At 38.2% G+C, this 20,188-nt stretch overlaps 1 protein-coding gene across 1 annotated transcript in view; it reads left to right on the top strand.

Moving 5' to 3' along the window:
• The window catches only part of smg5 (SMG5 nonsense mediated mRNA decay factor), a 204,232-nt gene that overhangs the window by 68,840 nt on the left and 115,204 nt on the right, over positions 1 to 20,188 (top strand). Inside the window, exons 6-8 of the mRNA XM_028794085.2 lie at positions 9,330 to 9,419; positions 9,556 to 9,634; positions 12,183 to 12,308. Of these exons, the coding sequence (XP_028649918.1) occupies positions 9,330 to 9,419; positions 9,556 to 9,634; positions 12,183 to 12,308 (295 nt within the window). The remainder of the gene's footprint in view (positions 1 to 9,329; positions 9,420 to 9,555; positions 9,635 to 12,182; positions 12,309 to 20,188) is intronic.

The following is a 20,188-nucleotide window of genomic DNA, read 5'->3' as shown; positions in this document are numbered from 1 at the left end:
GCCAGGAGCAGAGAATGTCTGAGAGAGAGTGAGAGAGAGAAAAACAAAACAACCAATTCCAAAGCTGAGAGGCGCTGCACAATACTTTTAAGTAAGCGGAGTACCGCGTGAGAGGTTTATCGCGCATTCTAGCGCAAGTAAGAAGGGTAAGGAGCAATGTGAAGGTAGACTGTCAGCTGTTTCAGGGGTTTTCCCAGGGGCGTCTGTGTCCTCTGAGGGTGAGATCAGTGCTCCAACTTACAACCTGAAGACTCTCCTACTGAGCTCGTGCCTTCATAGGTTAGTGGTTGTGTGTGAGAACTGTGTGTGTGTAATTAAATGTACAGTACAATAATAATAATGATATTTGTAATGTCTAATGTCTTATTTTCTCTTATTTTGTCTAATATATTGGGTAATATGAGTGTAATGGTGACTAAAGGGTGTTATTTCATGTCTAGAGGGCTCTAATAATGTTAAAATACGTATTTAGAATGTCGTAAACAAGTTTTCTATACTCTAATTGCGGAAATATTCAATTTATAAATAAAGAATCCTACTTCGCGAAAATTCATTTATTGCGGTAGTCTGGAACGGATTAACCATGATAAACGATGGTTCACTGTAATGGAGTCTAATGGTGACCTGTTTAAAGCAAAGGCAAACAATGTGAAAAAGTCCATGGAGGAAAAAAAAAATGCATTAGTCATGTCACATAAATACATGCCTGTTATTCAGCTGGTAATTCACGGCATGTAAAATACATGGTGGTTTTTTTTGTTTTTTTTTTTTTTTTAAACACTAAAATATTAATAGTTATATCCTGGAATGGTAGCGGTCCTAATAAACGGCAAACTCTCATTCCCCGTAACTCTTTGTTTTTGAATTGCTCTCCCACTTCCCTGTTATTCATTAGTAGAGTACAGTCTTCAATTCAAAAATTACAGGTTATTTTTATTCATGTTTTTGATTGACTACAGATTTTGCAGTTTGGTCTAGTATTTACTTTCTGTCTTGATTACCTGTTAATGTGACTCTGTTGGATATATAGACTTGCATAGAGTTTTTATTATTGCATATAGTCTCTCCCAAGGTTTAATATCGACACCTGTGATCTAGATTGAATTGGTTCTAGGAAACCGGTTTTGTTGTTTTTCATTGAAAACAAATTTCCTGTTGTGTTTCATAAAGAGAGTAAGAGGTTCAAAGGCAGTACAGGCAGATTGCCTTCTCCTTCAAATGAAATGCATTAAAATACATACAATCAATTTGACAACCTGTCATAATCCTACTGAATTTAACAAAAGTGCCAGACAATCAGCATGGGCTGCAACGGATATATAGAATCTGTAGTCAGTAGGTTTGGAATTTTTAAAGCACTCCCAAATAGATTGTTCAGCTGTGTAAGCCAATTTGCTTTCACTTCTGTTTTTCACACATGTATTTTTTCACTGCTGAAGAGTTACTAAGCAACAGTCGGAAGAAGATATTTATCTACTGTTCATGCAGCTTGATATTCCTTATTATAACACTAGGGGGCTCCACCCCTCCTTGCTTCGCTCACCCACCCCGGGGTTTGGTTATCCAGCTATACAATTTAAAGAGATTATTTTTATGGGAAATGTTACATACTCTTTTGATTCTATGTTGCATCACTTCTCTGTGATCATAAATATATAGCGTATGGTCCATTATTGTGTAAAGCTATGTTTTGAGCATTGAATGATGCGAACGCGAAAAGATTATTGTGGACTCTGATTTTTTTTTTGTTTTTTTTTTGCCTGTAGTGTTTTTGGATTTCACTTTCACCAAATAACAAATCTTTTAATTCTCACGGATATGCCTCTTCATTGGGAGGCAACACTACTTTTCCCTGATGGCAACACGAATTAGACAATCTACAAGTCTTGGACTTAAACTTTAAAGCTTTACAATATCTACATACTTCTGACGTATCACTTAATGTCCATATATTCAATCTCATTTTGCTGTTCCGTTATTTCACCGAGTAATAATTTCCATTTGTTTTTCTTTGATACTTTCGAATTTTACTACTTTCATAATCTCTAAACTGCTCTGCTTGTGTATCGCGGCAACATTTTTGAACGTCTTTATGAAGTCTTTTATTTCTGACCCCGATTGGACCTACAAGGTTTTCAATTCCACTTGGTCCAGGCTGATAATTACTTTCCGAATTTGCACATAGCTGCTCTTTCTTCTTTGCTTAGTCGTTGACGTGCCATCTAGAACATTTAAAATTTTTGGGTTTGGTCTTGTCCGTTATAGGAGATGGACGTCTGAAGCCGAGCTCCGCTAGCAGCAGCTTTATTTTCCCATGTATTTCATATTGTTTAGAGGTATCCTGTATTTAACCCGACCAAGGAACTTCCACTACAATATACAAGCATGAGTATCAAGAAGAAAAGTCAGAAAGAACCGGAAAAGAAACTTAAAGCTGCTTCAAAGTCTGGACAGACATCCGGCCAGAGTGCAAGGTATGGCCTCTCAGAAACTGACCTGGAACAAGCAGACGAATGCACAGATTTCCTAGGACCCCACTCCATTGTATCGTCTCCAGTCGAGAGTGAAAATGGGAGTGAAGGTGCAAGCGATACAGGTCGCGATGGATCGCCAATTTCTGAGGATCATTTGAGACTAGAAAATGCCCTGCAGGATGTGCTCTCATCTACTCATCGCGAGCCTGCAGCACCTGCTGTAACAGGAGCTGCATTTCCACACACGGAGCACGAAAACCGAAGCGAACTGTCCGAACTGAAAGAGATAATTACTACACTGACTGCCACCATGGTAACGGCCATAAATGAGCTTAAGAAGGATAACAAGAATGAGCTTAAGAAGCGCTAACAGTGAGCTTAAGAAGGATATCATCGAGATTAAAAAGGATAACAAAGACCGGGAAATGCGTCTATTTAAACGTTTTGACGTGAACTTTAAAGGCATGTTGGAGAAATTAGAGGAACACATCGAAGAAAATAGATCCAAACTGAAAATGCTTGCCAACCAGATTAATGATGTTACAGATCAGCTGGATGACGTTAAGCAGGCATTCACGGCTCGAGTTGAAACAGCGGAACAATTGGCGTCTTAACGCTGATGAAAAAGCTACAGCTGCGAATTCCGAATGCAAAAAGCTTGGAGACAGACTTGAGGCCCTGGAAGATGGAAACAGAAGAAATAGTATAAGAATTGAGGGTATACCTGAGAAACGAGAAAGCTCAAGCCCAGTGAAATTTGCAGTAAAATTACTGTCTAAAATTGGAGATGATTTTAAACTCGACATTGAGATAGAAGCTGCTTATCGCACATACAGATCAAGTACCTTTAAACCTAGGTCTTTTATTGTCCGCTTCGAGCGACTACGATGTAAGCTTGATGTGATGGCACTTCTCAGACACAAGCAAGAGATTATATTTGAAAATAATCTTATTTGTATTTTCCCCAACTTCTCACCATTAACAGCTGCAAAACGCGCAGCCTACTTTGACATTAAAAAGTTGCTACAGAAAGCCGATATCAAATACAGCCTCTTGTATCCCGCCAAACTGAAAGTGGAAGTTCAAGATCAATATTATATTTTTTCAAGCAAGGAAGAAGCTGAAAAGGAATTAAAGAAGCTGTTTCCGACACACTCTTGAAAGTTAATAAGGAGCCGTATTCTATCAAGGCATGGGAAGGACATATCATCTGCTCTCGGATCCAATTTTAAAGAGACTGGTATTATAATTATACATCTTTTTCTTTACTTGGACATTATATGTTTATGTCTTAATTATAGTTTTAGATGCGAGTGTGGAAGTAATTAAAATAGGAATTTTTTTTTTACTACCTTAAAGTAGACTGTTTAACATCATACTCTTGGTTTATTGCTATTTCTACTATTACATTTATACTTTTACATTAGGAATTACCTTTGTTTATCCTAGACTACTTTTTAAAATCATTCCCAGGGTTCATTCTTTTATTATCTTAATATCTTAAAATTGCTGAAGATTATTTTAAGTTTAAAGACTGTTAATGATTATATTTTCGGCAGATAGTATTAAGAAATCAGCAACAATAGATATCTCTTTGTTTTAATTCTCTAACGCCGCTGCGGGGTGGGGTTTGTTTTGTTTTGGACGAGCTCTGTCTCTTTGTATGTCAGAGAACCGGGACATTGCGAAGTGGGATCAAGCCTCATGTGGGGAGGCAAAATGGTGTGTGGGGGGATAAAGGGGGGAGAGAAGGAGAGCAGGCTATATCTAATCTATTCTTCTAATCCCTATAACTATAAATATCAATGCAACAATAGGCTAAAATGCAATAACTCATGGGGAATTTTGAAATTACGATTAAAACTGTCTCACTAGCAGTTAAGACTATAAAATGACATTAAAAATTCAGAATCAATTTCTCCATGATGGGACAGTTAACTTTGTGAGCTGGAATGTTAAAGGCCTGAATCACAAATTAAAGAGAAAGAAAGTATGCTCTCACCTAACAGGCTTAAACGCTAAAATAGTATTTTTACAGGAGACCCACTTACTAAGCAAGGATCAGTTCAGACTACGAAAAGACTGGACTGGCCAAATGTTCCATTCTAGCTTTACAAAGAAAACTAGAGGGGTGGGAATTCTCATACACAGCACAGTTCCATTTGTAGCATCAGATATAGTATCGGACTCTGAAGGGAGATATGTGATGGTCATGGGCAACTTATATAACAGTAAAATGATTTTGATAAATGTTTATGCACCCAATGTCGATGATAAGGAATTCATGCAAAATCTATTTGCATCCATTCCCAATGTGAACACTCATAAAATTATAATGGCTGGAGACTTTAATTGTGTTTTAAATCCACTCTTGGATAGGACTCCTGTGACAGGGGGGGATGACGTCTAATACTACAAAGACAATTACACAGTTTTTAAATGACCACAACTTATCAGACCCCCTGGAGGTTTCTTAACCCAAACTCAAGAACATATTCGTTCTACTCACCAGTGCATTATAGCTACCCAAGAATTGATTATTTTTTATAGATGATAATTTCCTGCCTACGATTAAATCTTGCAAATACGACACAATTGTTATCTCCGACCATGCCCCTCTAGTCTTGGAGCTAAAATCATTAAGCCCCTCACACTCTCCTCGTAGATGGCGCCTTAACCCTCTTCTATTGGAAGACGAGAACTGCACAGAATTTATATCCAAACAAATCAGCTTCTGCCTAGAGACAAACACGCCCACAGAGGTTTCTGCAGGAACACTGTGGGAAACTCTAAAGGCCTTCTTAAGAGGACAGATTATTTCATATCTTTCCCACAGAAATAAATTAGAAACCAAGAAAGTGTCAGAGCTACGAAGCGAAATTACTAGAATAGATGAACAAGCCAGGCGTCCAAGTGAAGCTCTCCACAGGAAAAGGTAGGCCCTGCATACAGAACTTAACATCTTAATAACTAAAGAAACTGAACAACTTATTTATAAGTCTAGACATCATTACTATGAACACGGAGAAAAAGCTAATAAGCTTTTAGCTCAACAAATTCACAAACAAGAAGTTCGCAATGCAATACCAGTAATCACCAACACAAATGGGGAAGAAATTATTGACCATAAAAATATAATGCACGCATTTAGAGATTATTATAAATCCTTATATTCTACTGAGCTCAAAGACAACACACAATCTAATGCATTTCTGGATACATTACAGACACCACAAATAGATGCTTTAAGTGCTGAGGAACTGGATAAACCTCTGACGCTAACAGAATTACTAGATGCTATAAAGTCACTTCAGAGCGGGAAATCAGCAGGCCCTGATGGTTACCCTGTAGAATTTTATAAGAAATTCTCCACTCAGCTAGCTCCCCTCTTAATGGCAACATTTATAGAAGTTAGAGACAACCAAATACTACCTCAAACATTTCATCAAGCATTAATCACCGTCTTTCCTAAACAAAATAAGGGCTTGTTACAATGTGCATCATACAGACCAATTTCACTCCTGAATAATGATGTTAAGATACTCTCAAAAATTCTAGCTAGAAGGATGGAGAAAGTGCTGCCCTCTGTAATATCACAGGATCAAACTGGATTTATTAAAGGCCGACACCTATCTTCCTATCTCCGACGCTTGTTTAATGTTATATATTCACCAGCAAAATCAAACACCCCAGAGATATTACTATCATTAGACGCAGAAAAAGCATTTGATATGATTGAATGGAACTACCTTTTCACTGCATTGGAGAAATTTGAGTTTGGCCCGAATATTTGTGCATGGATCAAACTACTGTATACCAATCCAGAAGCTTCAGTTTGTATTAATAACATTTGCTCAGACTACTTTAAGCTAGAACGTGGTACCAGACAAGGATGTCCCTTGTCGCCACTGCTGTTTGCAATTGCCATTGAACCACTGGCGGTTCACTGCCGAAATTCTTTTCAGATAAAGGGGGTGTCAGAGAAGGACTGGAACAGAAAATTTCTCTATATGCAGAAGATATGGTTTTATATATATCAGTCCCAGAGAACACTATCCCTGCAGTTTTAACAGCTCTAAACGAATTTCAAAAGATATCTGGTCTAAAAATTAATCTGAATAAAAGTATACTCTTTCCAGTGAATTCACAAGCATATATTAGATTGGACACCCTACCTTTTACCATGGCAGATCAGTTTAAATACCTAGGGGTAAATATCACAAGTAAACATAAAGCTCTTTATCAACAAAATTTTGCCGTCTGTATGGAAAAAATTAAGCAAGACTTGCATAGATGGTCAACCCTTCATCTCACTCTAGCCAGAAGAATTAACGTGGTTAAGATGAATATCCTTCCTAAACTTCTTTTTTTATTTCAAAACATTCCAATATATATCAATAAATTGTTTTTTAAACAGATTCAACAATAACCTCATTCATGTGGAACTCAAAACACCCACGAATCCGAAGAGCGACCCTACAAAGACCTCAGGCAGAAGGTGGCATGGCTTTACCTAATTTTCAGTTTTATTACTGGGCAGAAAACATACAAGCCATAAAAACCTGGACACAAATATATGAACATACACAGGCTTGGTCCGCAATAGAAGTAAAATCCTATAATAGTTCTTTATACTCCCTGCTCTGCTCTCCAATAAATGCAAGTTATCGCAAATATACTAAAAACCCAATTGTGCTTTACTCACTCAGAATATGGAACCAACTTAAGATTTTCCATCTTAAAATGCTTTCTATCTGTGGCACCTCTGCAAGAGAACCACCTCTTTCAACCCTCGCAAACATATCCAGTTTTTAATACCTGGAAAAGTTTTGGGATTAAAATGCTCAGAGATATTTATATAGACAACATATTTGCATCTTTTGAACAATTACGTTCAAAATTCAACCTCCCAGCTACACATTTCTTTCACTATCTTCAAATTAGAAATTTTGTTAAACAGAAATTGCCCGATTTTCCCCACCTCGCACCCTCCACAATGCTGGAAAAAATACTGCTCAACTTCGAGGAATTAAACACCATTTCCGCACTATATAAAATCCTATTAGAGTCCCTACCTTTCAAAGATCCAAGAGGACATTGGGATGAAGATCTCTTAATCAATATATCAGAAAAGGAGTGGAAGGTAGCAAAGCAGAGAATTCAGTTGAGCTCCATATGCGCAAAGCATAGAATTATTCAACTAAAAATTATATATCGAGCTCATCTGTCTCGTTTAAAACTGTCCAAAATGTTTCCAGGGCAAGATCCAACCTGAAAACGCTGCAACCAAGCTCCTGCCTCACTGGGTCTCATGTTCTGGGCCTGCACCAAGCTAACATCATTTTGGACCAAAATTTTTAAGTGCCTTTCAGATAGCCTTGGTATCACAATTTCTCCTAACCCATTAACAGCTGTGTTCGGTGTTCTTCCAGACGGACTTGAAGTGGAGAAGGACAAGCAAACGGTGATTGCATTCACTACACTTTTGGCACGCAGACTTATTTTGTTAAATTGGAAGAATCCTAACTCTCCTCTGATAAATCAGTGGGAAACCGATGTTTTATATTATTTGAAATTGGAAAAAATCAAATTCTCAGTTAGAGGATCTGTACAAAATTTTATCAAAACCTGGCAGGATCTAATCAATATTATTTTAGAATAAGAGAAATAACTATTACCGCATTTAATTCCCTTCTCGATTTCTTATTTACTTGTATATTTATTCCTCCCTTTCTTTTGTTTATTGTTGCCTTATTAAAAAGCCCTAAGCAATTCTCCTTTGGCTAAGCTGTCCTTCTCAGGGGTGGGGTTTGATTTGTCTTCAGTTGTTTGGTTATAAATTGATCTATTTGTATGGAATGATTACAATAAAAATTAAAAAAAAAAAAAAATTTTAAGAGCTGGGAGCGCATGAAGTGTGTCTGCCAAAAGCATTCTAACAACTGAGAGGTTAGATGTCCATGATCTTCTTTTAAATTGTTTGTAAGTAGGGTGTGACATGCAAAAGTGACCATCTCACGGGTCTTGCTTCCAAAGGTTGTAAAGTCTAGTCTCGCGGGACGTCAAAGTGTCTTTCCAAGAAGATCACGTCTCGACCCAAGATTTTTTTATTATAATAGAGAGATGTAAATTCAAATTAAGAAAATCTTTTTTTTAACATTTAAATGAAATAATACAACAATCAGTTTTTAAATGTGCATACTGAAATTCTAAAATAGCAATTTTGCATTAGAAATCAGGTACAATGGATTAAAATTGGCCCTAACAAATTCCTAAGGTTCAGTTGTGAAATTTTGTAACTTACAACTTTCTACACTCTTGCACAGAATCCAGTTGAGTCCCGTTTGAAGAGAAAATTCAGTGCAAAAAGGGACTGTTTATTTTTTGGTTAAAAAGTAAATCCTTATCAGTAAAATGTCTGGTAGATAGTATGTAATGGTACAGTTCATCTTACAAGGATTTCAAGAATGTGTGAGAATTTGTTGATAAGCAGACAAAATGTATATGAAATACATGATTTCACTTCCAGAAAATTTAAAAACACTAATATTATTAAAACTTCTTTCTGGTTCCTCTTTTTCTAGTCATAATTGCAGAGCTGGATTGTCAATCCATCTACCTATTCATTTTCCAAGCCTAATTGCTTATAAAAAGCATGAAAGGTGATTTAAAAAATTGATTGCATATTCAAAAAGTGAGGACTGTTTTTTTTATCTTTTAAATGAGAGCCATATAGAAATAATGTGCTTTATCTAGTTGTTCTCAATATATATTTTCTGTTAAAATATTACATGATTTTTGACTTTTGATGTTGAACTGCAATAAATTAGTTTTCCTCATTCATGTTTCTTTCAGCCCGTTACCAGAATGAGCTAGCAGGTGTAGATGCAGAGCTACTTGCAGAGAGATTTTATCACCAAGCTTTATCAGTGTCACCAAACATAGGTAAATATAGGTTTTTGCTTTTTTTCTCTTCATAATAATATACACTTGTCATTGTGGAATATTTAAACTTGCAAGACTTGCTGTGTTGTAGATTGATCACACTTGTTGATGTCTATTATGCGTTCTTCCATTCTAGGAATGCCTTTTAACCAGCTTGGAACGTTAGCTGGAAGCAAGTATTATAATGTGGAGGCTACTTATTACTACTTGCGATGGTGAGTAATATATTTTTGTCAATTTTTTGATTAAAACATACCATGTTAGGGGAATTGTTTTGTAGTAGTAAAATGTGACCACTGGCACTTAGTTATAACTGATAGTAATACTCAACTTTTTGTACTACAAAGAATGTTCAAATTGTCTTTTGTCACATTTTCTTTTTAGGTAGGCAAGACTAGAAAAATTCTGTTCTATAAAATGTATTGTTAATTATAAAATACCAGTAACCGTACACTGCGCAATAATGTGCAGTGAATACACTTGACTTGAGCATTTATAGCTTTCATACTCTTTCTCTGAGCATTTGTTTGCTCAGAGGTTGATGCCCTTGCTGCTTTCTGAGCAGCTCTTCTTTTTTCCACCCTAGCGGCCTACTTCTTCTTCTTTCGTCTGCATCTTTTCGTGTTAAAACTGATTAGGTCAGTGTTTGTGTTTCAATTACTTAGGACGTTTTCCTTAATTTTTCTCTTAAGCTGGCACTTGAGTCTTTAATCTGCCTCAAGAATGATTTTAAGATATGAAGAGGTAAGGGAAGTGACAGCTAAGGTGGTAGGGATGAGAATGGTGCCTGTACACATGCGACACACAGCCACCCTGCTGACTGCTGCCAAGAGTTGATTCTATAATAAAATAAAAATACAAAGAGGAATAACCTTGGAGGTCAGTCATCACCCCGAAAGTGGATAGTAGACGTCTTGTTGTATATGTGTATCAAATTTCAGTTCAAAATTTTTTGCAAGCTACAGGTGATTTAAAATCCTGGACAGAGAAACGAACAGCCACGGTAGCGTATTATATAAGACTAGCCATGTGCGCCCAACTATGTTGCGCATGTTAAAGTTGTCTGTGATGGGCTCCCTGTTTAAACGCCGCTGCGAGTCGTGAACTGGGCCCTTCGTCACACAGCATTATGATTTTTTATAAGGGAAACAAAATTACAAAACAAAACCCTTGGACATTGATTCGATAGGAACGGCCTACTCGGAATCACTGTCTGAATAGTAATTATGTGGTGGTGGAGGAGCATTTCTGCTTCTCTCCGTTCACAGTCCGTCTCGTTTTCATGACGCTGTCGTTCTCTCTCACAATCTCTTCTCAACCTTTCTCCAGTCTCGCAGGTTGCTTTGTGGCAATCCAAAGAGTAAGGAAGAACCGATGTTTCTTTTTTGAACTCCAAACGCCAACTGATGGAAAATCACAGAAGTGTGTCCGACTTACATACTCTGACTGCCGACTCCATGAAGTGGGTGAACATTCGATTTGGACGAAGTGCTGCCAACAACGGTCGATAGAAACACAAAAAACCACGGTCCCAACAACGAAACAGGTGTCGACGCCAGATCTAAACACAAAGCACGGTGTTGACGCCAGATAAAGAGTGGTATCGACAGTGTTTGTAAACAAAAGTAACAACCAAGGTGTTGTGTATTCAGCCAGTACAAACAGCACGTAATCTCCTTTAGTTCAATCCTCTTTAATCACCACACTCTAACGATCCTGCCCCTCACTTCCTCTCCTCCTCCATCACTACTTCCCTCTACTGAACACAGCAGAAACACCACACAAGGCAGTGAATTCGCGGACAAAGATCAAGATCCAAATGAAGATTATATATAAAGATAATTCAGTGGACCCATCTAACACAATTTCATCTTTTGCTCACTACCTCATATTTTGGTATGCAAATTATCAGTGTTTTTTATGGAATTCACCCCTTAATGTTTGCAAATCTGTAAATTAATTTCTGTATTGGTAATTTGTATCAGAATATATGACTTACTAAGCAGAGCAAGGTTATAGGAGTTATACCAACTAAAAGTTCAATGAAGAGATTTGGGTTAAAAGGGGGCAGTGTCATATTTTAGTCTGTGCACTTTAATCATATCTGAATTGTTTGATTTGTAATTTTAAATTATAACTTATAGATTATATTTGATTCCTTATGTTGCATAGATAGACATTTAACATGTTTGAACAGACTTTGTGTGTGGGATATAAATAGGTGGGTCAGTGAGTGGGTGTCCAAGATTGAGTCTACTTCATTAAAGAACTTCAAACTATGTCAATATATGAAGATTTGTTTTTCTTAAGACTGTAAATCTCATACTGCTGCTCTTTTTTAAGTGTTGGATTACGAAGAAATGAGACCAGCTAATTAAACAGTTAGATTCATTAGAGGTAAAATAACTTTAATTATGAACCTGGTATGAAGAAAAGCTTGCAGCCAAACAGGTCTCATTTTAAAGGAGAACTCATAGAATGAAAATCACAAACATTGCGCTGCATTTTTTTTATCACACAGATGTTTCTAGTCTCCTTTATGTCAGAAATTATTCATCCATTTTTCTAGGCAGCTTTCAAGATTTTGGTGTATTTTAGATAGCTCATAAAAAGATCTTGAAAATATTTGCTATTGTGAATAGCCTACTTTTGTAATTTTCTAGTGTTTGTTGTGCTGACTTGTATATTTTTGATCAGTTCACCAAAATGCTAATTCTTTTTGTAGTAACCTTTTCAAGAAGCATGATTTTGTTGTTGTTTCAGCATCCAATCTGAGGTGCCCTTTGATGGAGCCTATGGTAATTTGAAGCGTCTTTTTGAAAAGTCTGCCAAGATGTATCATCAGGTGAAAAAACAGGAACTGAAGAAGCTGACCCCAGCAAAACAGAGGTGATTGTTTTTCTTTTTACTTCACTAATGTTTTTATTTATTTAATGGTTTTGCATTTACATATATAAAAAGTTTTATTGCAAGCATAGACACTGTATAATTTGCCTTTTTTCCATTGGGTTCACATGGGTTTGCTCTGGATTTTGAGATTGTAATAAGACATGTATGTGAAATTATGTATGTAAATTCATAAATTGGCTAGGGGTGGCAAAGTTCCCTTTGTTGAATTGGCTTACTATCCTTGGGCGATTACTGGAGTTGTGGGGGAAAAACCCTATTCAGAAGAATCTCTTATATATACTGTATTTCTCTTCTGTTTTGTCCTGCTTCCACTTTAAAACGGGTCCCGCCCACACGCAGCCGACACGGCATTTCTCGATTTCTATTCATCGTCTTCCATGTCACGCACTATACTGGCCTCCTGAGCATAATGCATCAAACAAATGCTAGGATTTTCAACCAGTCCCTGTCCCAGGCCACTGTCCCATCCTGCCTCAAGTCCTCAATCATTGTTCCGCTGCCGAAAAAAATCCATCACGAACAGTCTGAATGATTTCCGCCCAGTGGCATTCACATCTGTCATCATGAAGTGCTTTGAGAAACTGGTGCGGAGTCATATCATCGCCTGCCTGCCAGCAGACCTGGACCCATTTCAATTTGCTTACAAAGCAAAGAGATCCACGGAGGAGGCTGTAGCCACAGCCCTTCATGCTGCCCTGACCCATCTGGAGCAGCAGGGGAGTTACGCCAGACTGCTCTTTGTAGACTTCAGCTCGGCGTTTAACACCATCATCCCACAACGACTGGTGTCCAAACTGGCAGATCTGGGACTTCCATCACTCACCTGCAGTTGGATACTGGACTTCCTGTCTGGTCGCTCCCAGAGGGTCAGGCTGGGTCTCCACACATCCACTGCTCTCAGCCTCAACACCGGAACGCCGCAGGGCTGTGTGCTCTGCCTGCTCCTCTACACATATGACTGTGTCCCCACTCACCATAGCAACAAGATTATAAAGTTCGCAGATGACACAATGGTGGTCGGACTCATCTCGTGCAAGGAGGGTGAGCTGGCATACAGGGACGAGGTGGAGCGTCTGTCAGAGTGGTGCACAGTCAATAACCTGCTCCTCAACACCACAAAAACGAAGGAGCTTGTTATTGACTTTAGAAAAAACAAAACTGACATCCAGCCACTCATCATTGGCGGGGCCTGTGTGGAGAGGGTCCCAGTGTTCAGGTTTCTAGGTATTGAGCTGGAGGATGACCTGACCTGGAGCGCCAACACCAAGAAGCTGCTGAAGAAGGTGCAGCAGAGACTGTATTTTCTGAGAATTCTCAGAAAGAACCATCTCCCAAAAAACCTGCTCCTTGCTTTTTATCACTGTTCCATCGAGAGTGTGCTCACGTATGGACTGTGTGTGTGGTACGGCAGCTGCACTTCCTCAGAAAAGAAAGCGCTCCACAGGGTCATTAGGACAGCGGAGAGAACAATTGGTTGTACCCTCCCCACTCTGGAACAAATCTACACCTCCCGGTGCCGCAAAAAAGCAATAGACATTTCACAGGATTCATCACATCCCAGTCATTGCCTCTTCCAGCTTTTGCCATCGGGCAGGAGATACAGAGCAATGAAAACCAGGACAAACCGCCTTAAAAACAGCTTTTATCCAAAAGCAATCATGGCCCTGAACTCAGAATAAAACTGCTCCATATCATTCTACCAATGTGCAATATAGACCTTAAGTCAACAAGTGCAATTTGTATATTTTAAGTACTTTTATTACTATTCGGTTTGTTATTATTTTCTCTATTTTTGTCTTTTTAACTCTTATTCCTCACACTGAGTCGACTGCACCTTCAATTTCGTTGTTCCTTTGTAAAAGTGACAATGACAATAAATATCTATCTATCCTATCTAAATACTCGAGGTGCTGCCACAACGGTAAAGTAGCTTTACCACCTTTGCGGGAGCCACCTGTGTCTTTACAACAGCTTCTTACACAGCAAACATCAGAGGCAAAAAATTATCGTGAACACAACTTATCAGACCCCTGGAGGTTTCTTAACCCAAACTCAAGAACATATTCGTTCTACTCACCAGTGCATTATAGCTACTCAAGAATTGATTATTTTTTTATTGATAATAATTTCTTGTCTACAATTAAATCATGCAAATACGACACAATTGTTATCTCTGGCCATGCACCTCTAGTCTTGGAGCTAAAATCAATAAGCCCCTCACACTCACCTCGCAGATGGCGCCTTAACCCTCTTCTATTAGCTGACGAGAACTGCACAGAATTTATATCCAAACAAATCAGCTTCTTCCTAGAGACAAACACGCCCACAGAGGTTTCTGCAGGAACACTCTGGGAAACTCTAAAGGCCTTCTTAAGAGGACAGATTATTTCATTTGTTTCCCACAGAAATAAATTAGAAACCAAGAAAATATCAGAGCTAAGAAGCGAAATTACTAGAATAGATGAAGAACAAGCCAGGCGTCCAAGCGAAGTTCTCCACAAGAAAAGGCAGGCCCTGCACACAGAACTTAACATCTTAACAACTAAAGAAACTGAACAACTTATTTATAAGTCTAGACATCATTACTATGAACACGGAGAAAAAGCTAATAAGCTTTTAGCTCAACAAATTCACAAACAAGAAGTTCGCAATGCAATACCAGTAATTACCAACACGAATGGAGAAGAAATAAAAATAGACCATAAAAATATAATGCACACATTTAGAGATTATTATAAATCCTTATATTCTACTGAGCTCAAAGAAGACAACACACAATCTAATGCATTTCTGGATACATTACAGACACCACAAATAGTTGCTTTAAGTGCTGAGGAACTGGATAAACCTCTGACGCTAACAGAATTACTAGATGCTATAAAGTCATTACAAAGCGGGAAATCAGCAGGCCCTGATGGTTACCCCGTAGAATTTTATAAGAAATTCTCCACTCAGCTAGCTCCCCTCTTATTGGCAACATTTACAGAAGCTAGAGACAACCAAATACTACCTCAAACATTTCGACAAGCATTAATCACCGTCTTTCCTAAACAAAATAGACTTGTTACAATGTGCATCATACAGACCAATTTCACTCCTGAATAATGATGTTAAGATACTCTCAAAAATTCTAGCTAGAAGGATGGAGAAAGTGCTGCCCTCTGTAATATCACAGGATCAAACTGGATTTATTAAAGGCCGACATCTATCTTCCAATCTCCGAAGCTTGTTTAATGTTATATATTCACCAGCAAAATCAAACACCCCAGAGATATTACTATCATTAGACGCAGAAAAAGCATTTGATATGATTGAATGGAACTACCTTTTCACTGCATTGGAGAAATTTGGGTTTGGCCCGAATATTTGTGCATGGATCAAACTACTGTATACCAATCCAGAAGCTTCAGTTTGTATTAATAACATTTGCTCAGACTACTTTAAGCTAGAACGTGGCACCAGACAAGGATGTCCCTTGTCACCACTGCTGTTTGCAATCGCCATTGAACCACTGGCGGTTCACTGCCGAAATTCTTATCAGATAAAGGGGATTGTCAGAGAAGGACTGGAACAGAAAATTTCTCTATATGCAGATGATATGGTTTTATATATATCAGACCCAGAAAACACTGTGCCTGCAGTTCTAACAGTACTAACAGAATTTCAAAAGATTTCTGGTCTGAAAATTAATCTGAATAAAAGTATACTCTTTCCAGTGAATTCACAAGCATATCATATCAGATTGGACACCCTACCTTTTACCATAGCAGATCAGTTTAAATACCTAGGGGTAGGGCTGCACGATAACAGAAAAAATGATTATCACGATTATTTTGCTCAAAATTTTTATCACGATTAATTATGACGATTATTCCTTTGGTAATGAACTTTTATTCACTTGTGTATTCTTATTGCACTTTACAGCCACAAATAAAGAAAAATAAACAAACCGAACATGTTTAGAATGGAGAGTTTTTCTTAGCTGTGGTAAATAAATAAAATTAAACTGCCTCTTTTACATCAACTTGTAATAAAATCAAATAAGAATAAAAAATGTTTACAACATGTTACAGATTTTTGGCTAAGAACACAAGCCTGTCAACTTGATCGGGCTTTAGGGAAGACCGCAAGCAAGTAACTACATTTCCACCAGAACTAAAAGCCCTCTCTGAAGGAGAGCTTGTGGCTGGTATGCACAAGTATTTTTTTTCCACTTTTGAAAGCCTTGGGTAGATCTTTTCATGTTCTTTCCACCATTGTAATGGGTCCCCCTCACTATCCAGGTAGCTTGACTGCAAGTAAGATTCCAGCTCACAGGCTCCACTGGATTTCTGGTTGTTATGTGGCAAGGCTTGTTCAGCAGTTTTAAAGTAGCTTCCTAAAGTCATCTTTTTCTTTGGGGCACATCCAGCTTCAGCATCCTCCTCGCTGGTCTCTTGTGCTGTTTCTTGGGGTGGCACCTAAACACAGAAAAAGGCATTTAGAACAAATTTAACTAATTGAGACTCAAAACACTAATATAGATCTCAGTGCAGCTCATTTTTATTACCATCATTACCAAAGTCTGCATCTCAGCTTTGAGTCTGGATTGAATTGTTGTTTTGTTGTCCTCAGCCGTGTATCTCATCTTAAATCGTGGATCCACCGTAGATGCCATGTCCAATAGAGCTTGGATGTCTGGGTCACTGTATTTTTCGTTTAGGTACTCCAAAATTTTAGACTTGATTGCTCTTGACAGGTCAGTATCATTATCCTTAACTTTCAAGATTGATGCGTTGAAAAGATGAAGAACTGGCTTAACAAATGACACGCTGACGTACTTCTCGCCAGACAGTGTATCTGTAAAATTAACCCCTTAACCGCCCTCTGCCGGATATATCCGGCACCGTTGTTTTATTGCTAACGCCATACTGCCAGAATTATCCGGCACATTTGCCTGTGGTTATATGAATGCCTGGCAAGTAGTATAACTGACGGTTTGGCGTGGGTATTATTACTACGTTGTATTTCGACAAGTCTGTGGTTGTTTTGGCTGGTCATGTGACGTGATTCGCATGTAACAGCTGTGAATATGGTGAAACGTAAACTGACTTCAAGTGAGGCTTTGCAGGCGATTTTGGACAGTTCTGATCATGATTGTAGTAGTTCTGAAGAAGATTTTAGCGACAATGATGAGCAGCAACGTGCGCTGCATGATACTGTGAATGAAGACGCATCGGATGACGGCGCTCAGTGGGTGTATCCCCAGCATCTCAGCTGGGCTGCTGCCCGTGGTGAACTACCTTTTCTGCATCCGTTTGAGGCAACGTGTGGCTTTATTGTTGATGTAAACAATTACACTGCTGAGCAGTTTTATGAGCTGTTTGTGTCACCTGATTTGATCAGACATTTTGTTCATCAGACAAATCTGTATGCAGCACAGTTTATTGAGAAAAATCCCAATTTACCTCCACATTCCCGTGTTCGTGCTTGGTTTGACACTGATGAAAACGAAATGAAAAAATTCATTGGGATTTTGATGTTGATGTGAATAATCAGAAAACCAGATATTGAGATGTACTGGTCTACAGATCCTATGTATGCAACACCTATTTTTGCAGCTGTCATGACACGTAACCGATTCTCTTTGCTGCTGAAATTCTTTCATTTGAATGACAACAGAAATGAGCCAGATAAGAAAGATCCAAACCGTGACCGCTTGTTCAAGCTACGTCCTTTGATTGATCATTTATTTGAAGCATTTCAGTTGCCCTACATGCCAGGACCGTCAGTTGCAGTTGATGAAAGTTTATTGTTGTGGAAGGGCCGCTTACAGTTTCGACAGTATCTACCATTGAAAAGGGCACGGTTTGGTATCAAGATGTTTTGCTTAGCTGAGAATTCAGGTTACATTTATAGATTTCGTGTATACACTGGAAAAGAGGATCCTATGAGTAGTATTTCAGCAGTGTTGCCAGATGAATGTAAGGACTTTGGACTTTCAGAAAAACGCTGTCGTGTCTGTTCAAAGAAGGGTCAGCGTAGAGACGTCAAGACCTTCTGCTCAAAGTGTCCCAGCAATCCAGGACTTTGTGCAGTTCCCTGCTTTGGCCTGTGGCACAGCAAACTCAAATACTGGGAATGAAACTATGATTGACTGAACTACTTTTGACTTTTGAATTACTTTTGACTGTTCCGTTTTGTAGTTGACAATAAATCCAGAAGCCTGAGAAAAGGTACATTTTGTATTTGATTATGTGTTTGCCCATTTCTAGAACTTGCACAACATTTAGTGGTCAATACTGCTTGAATAAATGTAAAAAATGTAAAAAAAATGTAAAAAAAGTAAAAAAAACGAAAATTGTTCAGATTTCGCCTGGCGTGGGGAATATTTAGGGAGTTGGCGGTTAAAGGGTTAACTAGAGGCTGCAAGGATTTGTTGATTGCCTCTAGTACATCCATGTCCTGCCATGTTGAGATAAGATGACGAGACTTCTTGTCAGAGGACAGGACATGTGCAGTGGCCTTTTGCTGCTCGATGATTCTCTCTATCACATGGCCTGACGTGATCCCCACCTTGTTGGACACTCTGTTTTCAGTGAGTGCTCTGGGAGTTTCATCTCCTTTTGTGCAGCTAAAAACGCTCTCTTACGCTTCCAACTGTAAGAGAAGGAGCTCACCAACTTTTTACAGAGCCCCACAGCCCGGTCAATTCTTGGATCCTTCATGGCATTCTCTTCAGGAAATAAACATGATCAGAAAAAAAAACAGTAAGACACAGGAAGACTCTTGTTGTTTATGCAACTTTTGATCAGAAATAAAAAAAAAAAAAAGTTTTTTATTTCACTAATTATATACACCTACATAAGACAATTATCAAATATTTATTAATAAATAATAAACACTCACTTATTCTAAACTCATCTGGGTTCACAAACATTAACATAATAGTATTTGACTAATCAAATATTTTTTAACTTTTAAATGTATCTAATTTGATAGATTAGCAGAATAAAAATGATGATTATTATACTGTAGACATATGACTCATTGTCATTATAATTTGTCATTATAATCAGGGGTGCATATAACTTTTTGAGTGTGTTCCTCAGGTGAGTAGCAGGAGCTGGTGTTTGGTACGCACTCCGCAGCGAGGTCTTAATAAGTGCAGATCGCTCCCTTAAGGTTTTGTGGTTTTTATCGTCATTGTGCAACTTGACGGAACACAAGGTTGCGTCTTGAGCGTAATATGCATTAAACAAATGTATTGCATTTCATTAAAAATGGTATGAAAGAATCAGTTGTTCTTTTGTGATAAAACCGAAATAAAATAAAATGCTATTTGAGTACGTATCTAATATCACGTGAGTGCGTGGCGCTTAAATATCGTTTAATAAATAATGTCACTGACTAAAGACTGTTGGTGAAGAGCGCACTGTCATTTGGCTGTCTTAAAGTAGCCGAAAATGCGCACAGCTGCGCCTCATTTAAAAATTACCACTGCCACAAGCGGAAAACACGCAAAATTATTTTATTTCAAAACGAAACCACTTTGTATGGTGCTTTCCGCCAGTGCAGAATAGGGTCCTGAGTCGGAGGAATAAACACTTTTCGAACATAAACGCAGTACCTAAACCGAAAGGACATAAAACAAATGGTGAAGGTGAAATTTTAATCGCACGCTGTCAAAAAACGGTCACAGTCAAGAGCTCTTCTGTTTTGTACGCGAAAGCGCTGTAGTAACAAAATGACGTTACGCGTTCATCATTTTTGCCACGCATGTGTACCTGCGTACCAGTTATGTGCACCCCTGATTATAATATCACTAAAACAACAACAACAATTAATATTTTTAAATTGTCAAATTGTTTCAGTATATC

Source organism: Erpetoichthys calabaricus, chromosome 2, assembly GCF_900747795.2.
Source record: "Erpetoichthys calabaricus chromosome 2, fErpCal1.3, whole genome shotgun sequence".
Lineage (NCBI taxonomy): Eukaryota > Metazoa > Chordata > Cladistia > Polypteriformes > Polypteridae > Erpetoichthys > Erpetoichthys calabaricus.
Note: the sequence above shows the minus strand (reverse complement) of the source record. Positions and strands in the feature narration are given on the sequence as shown.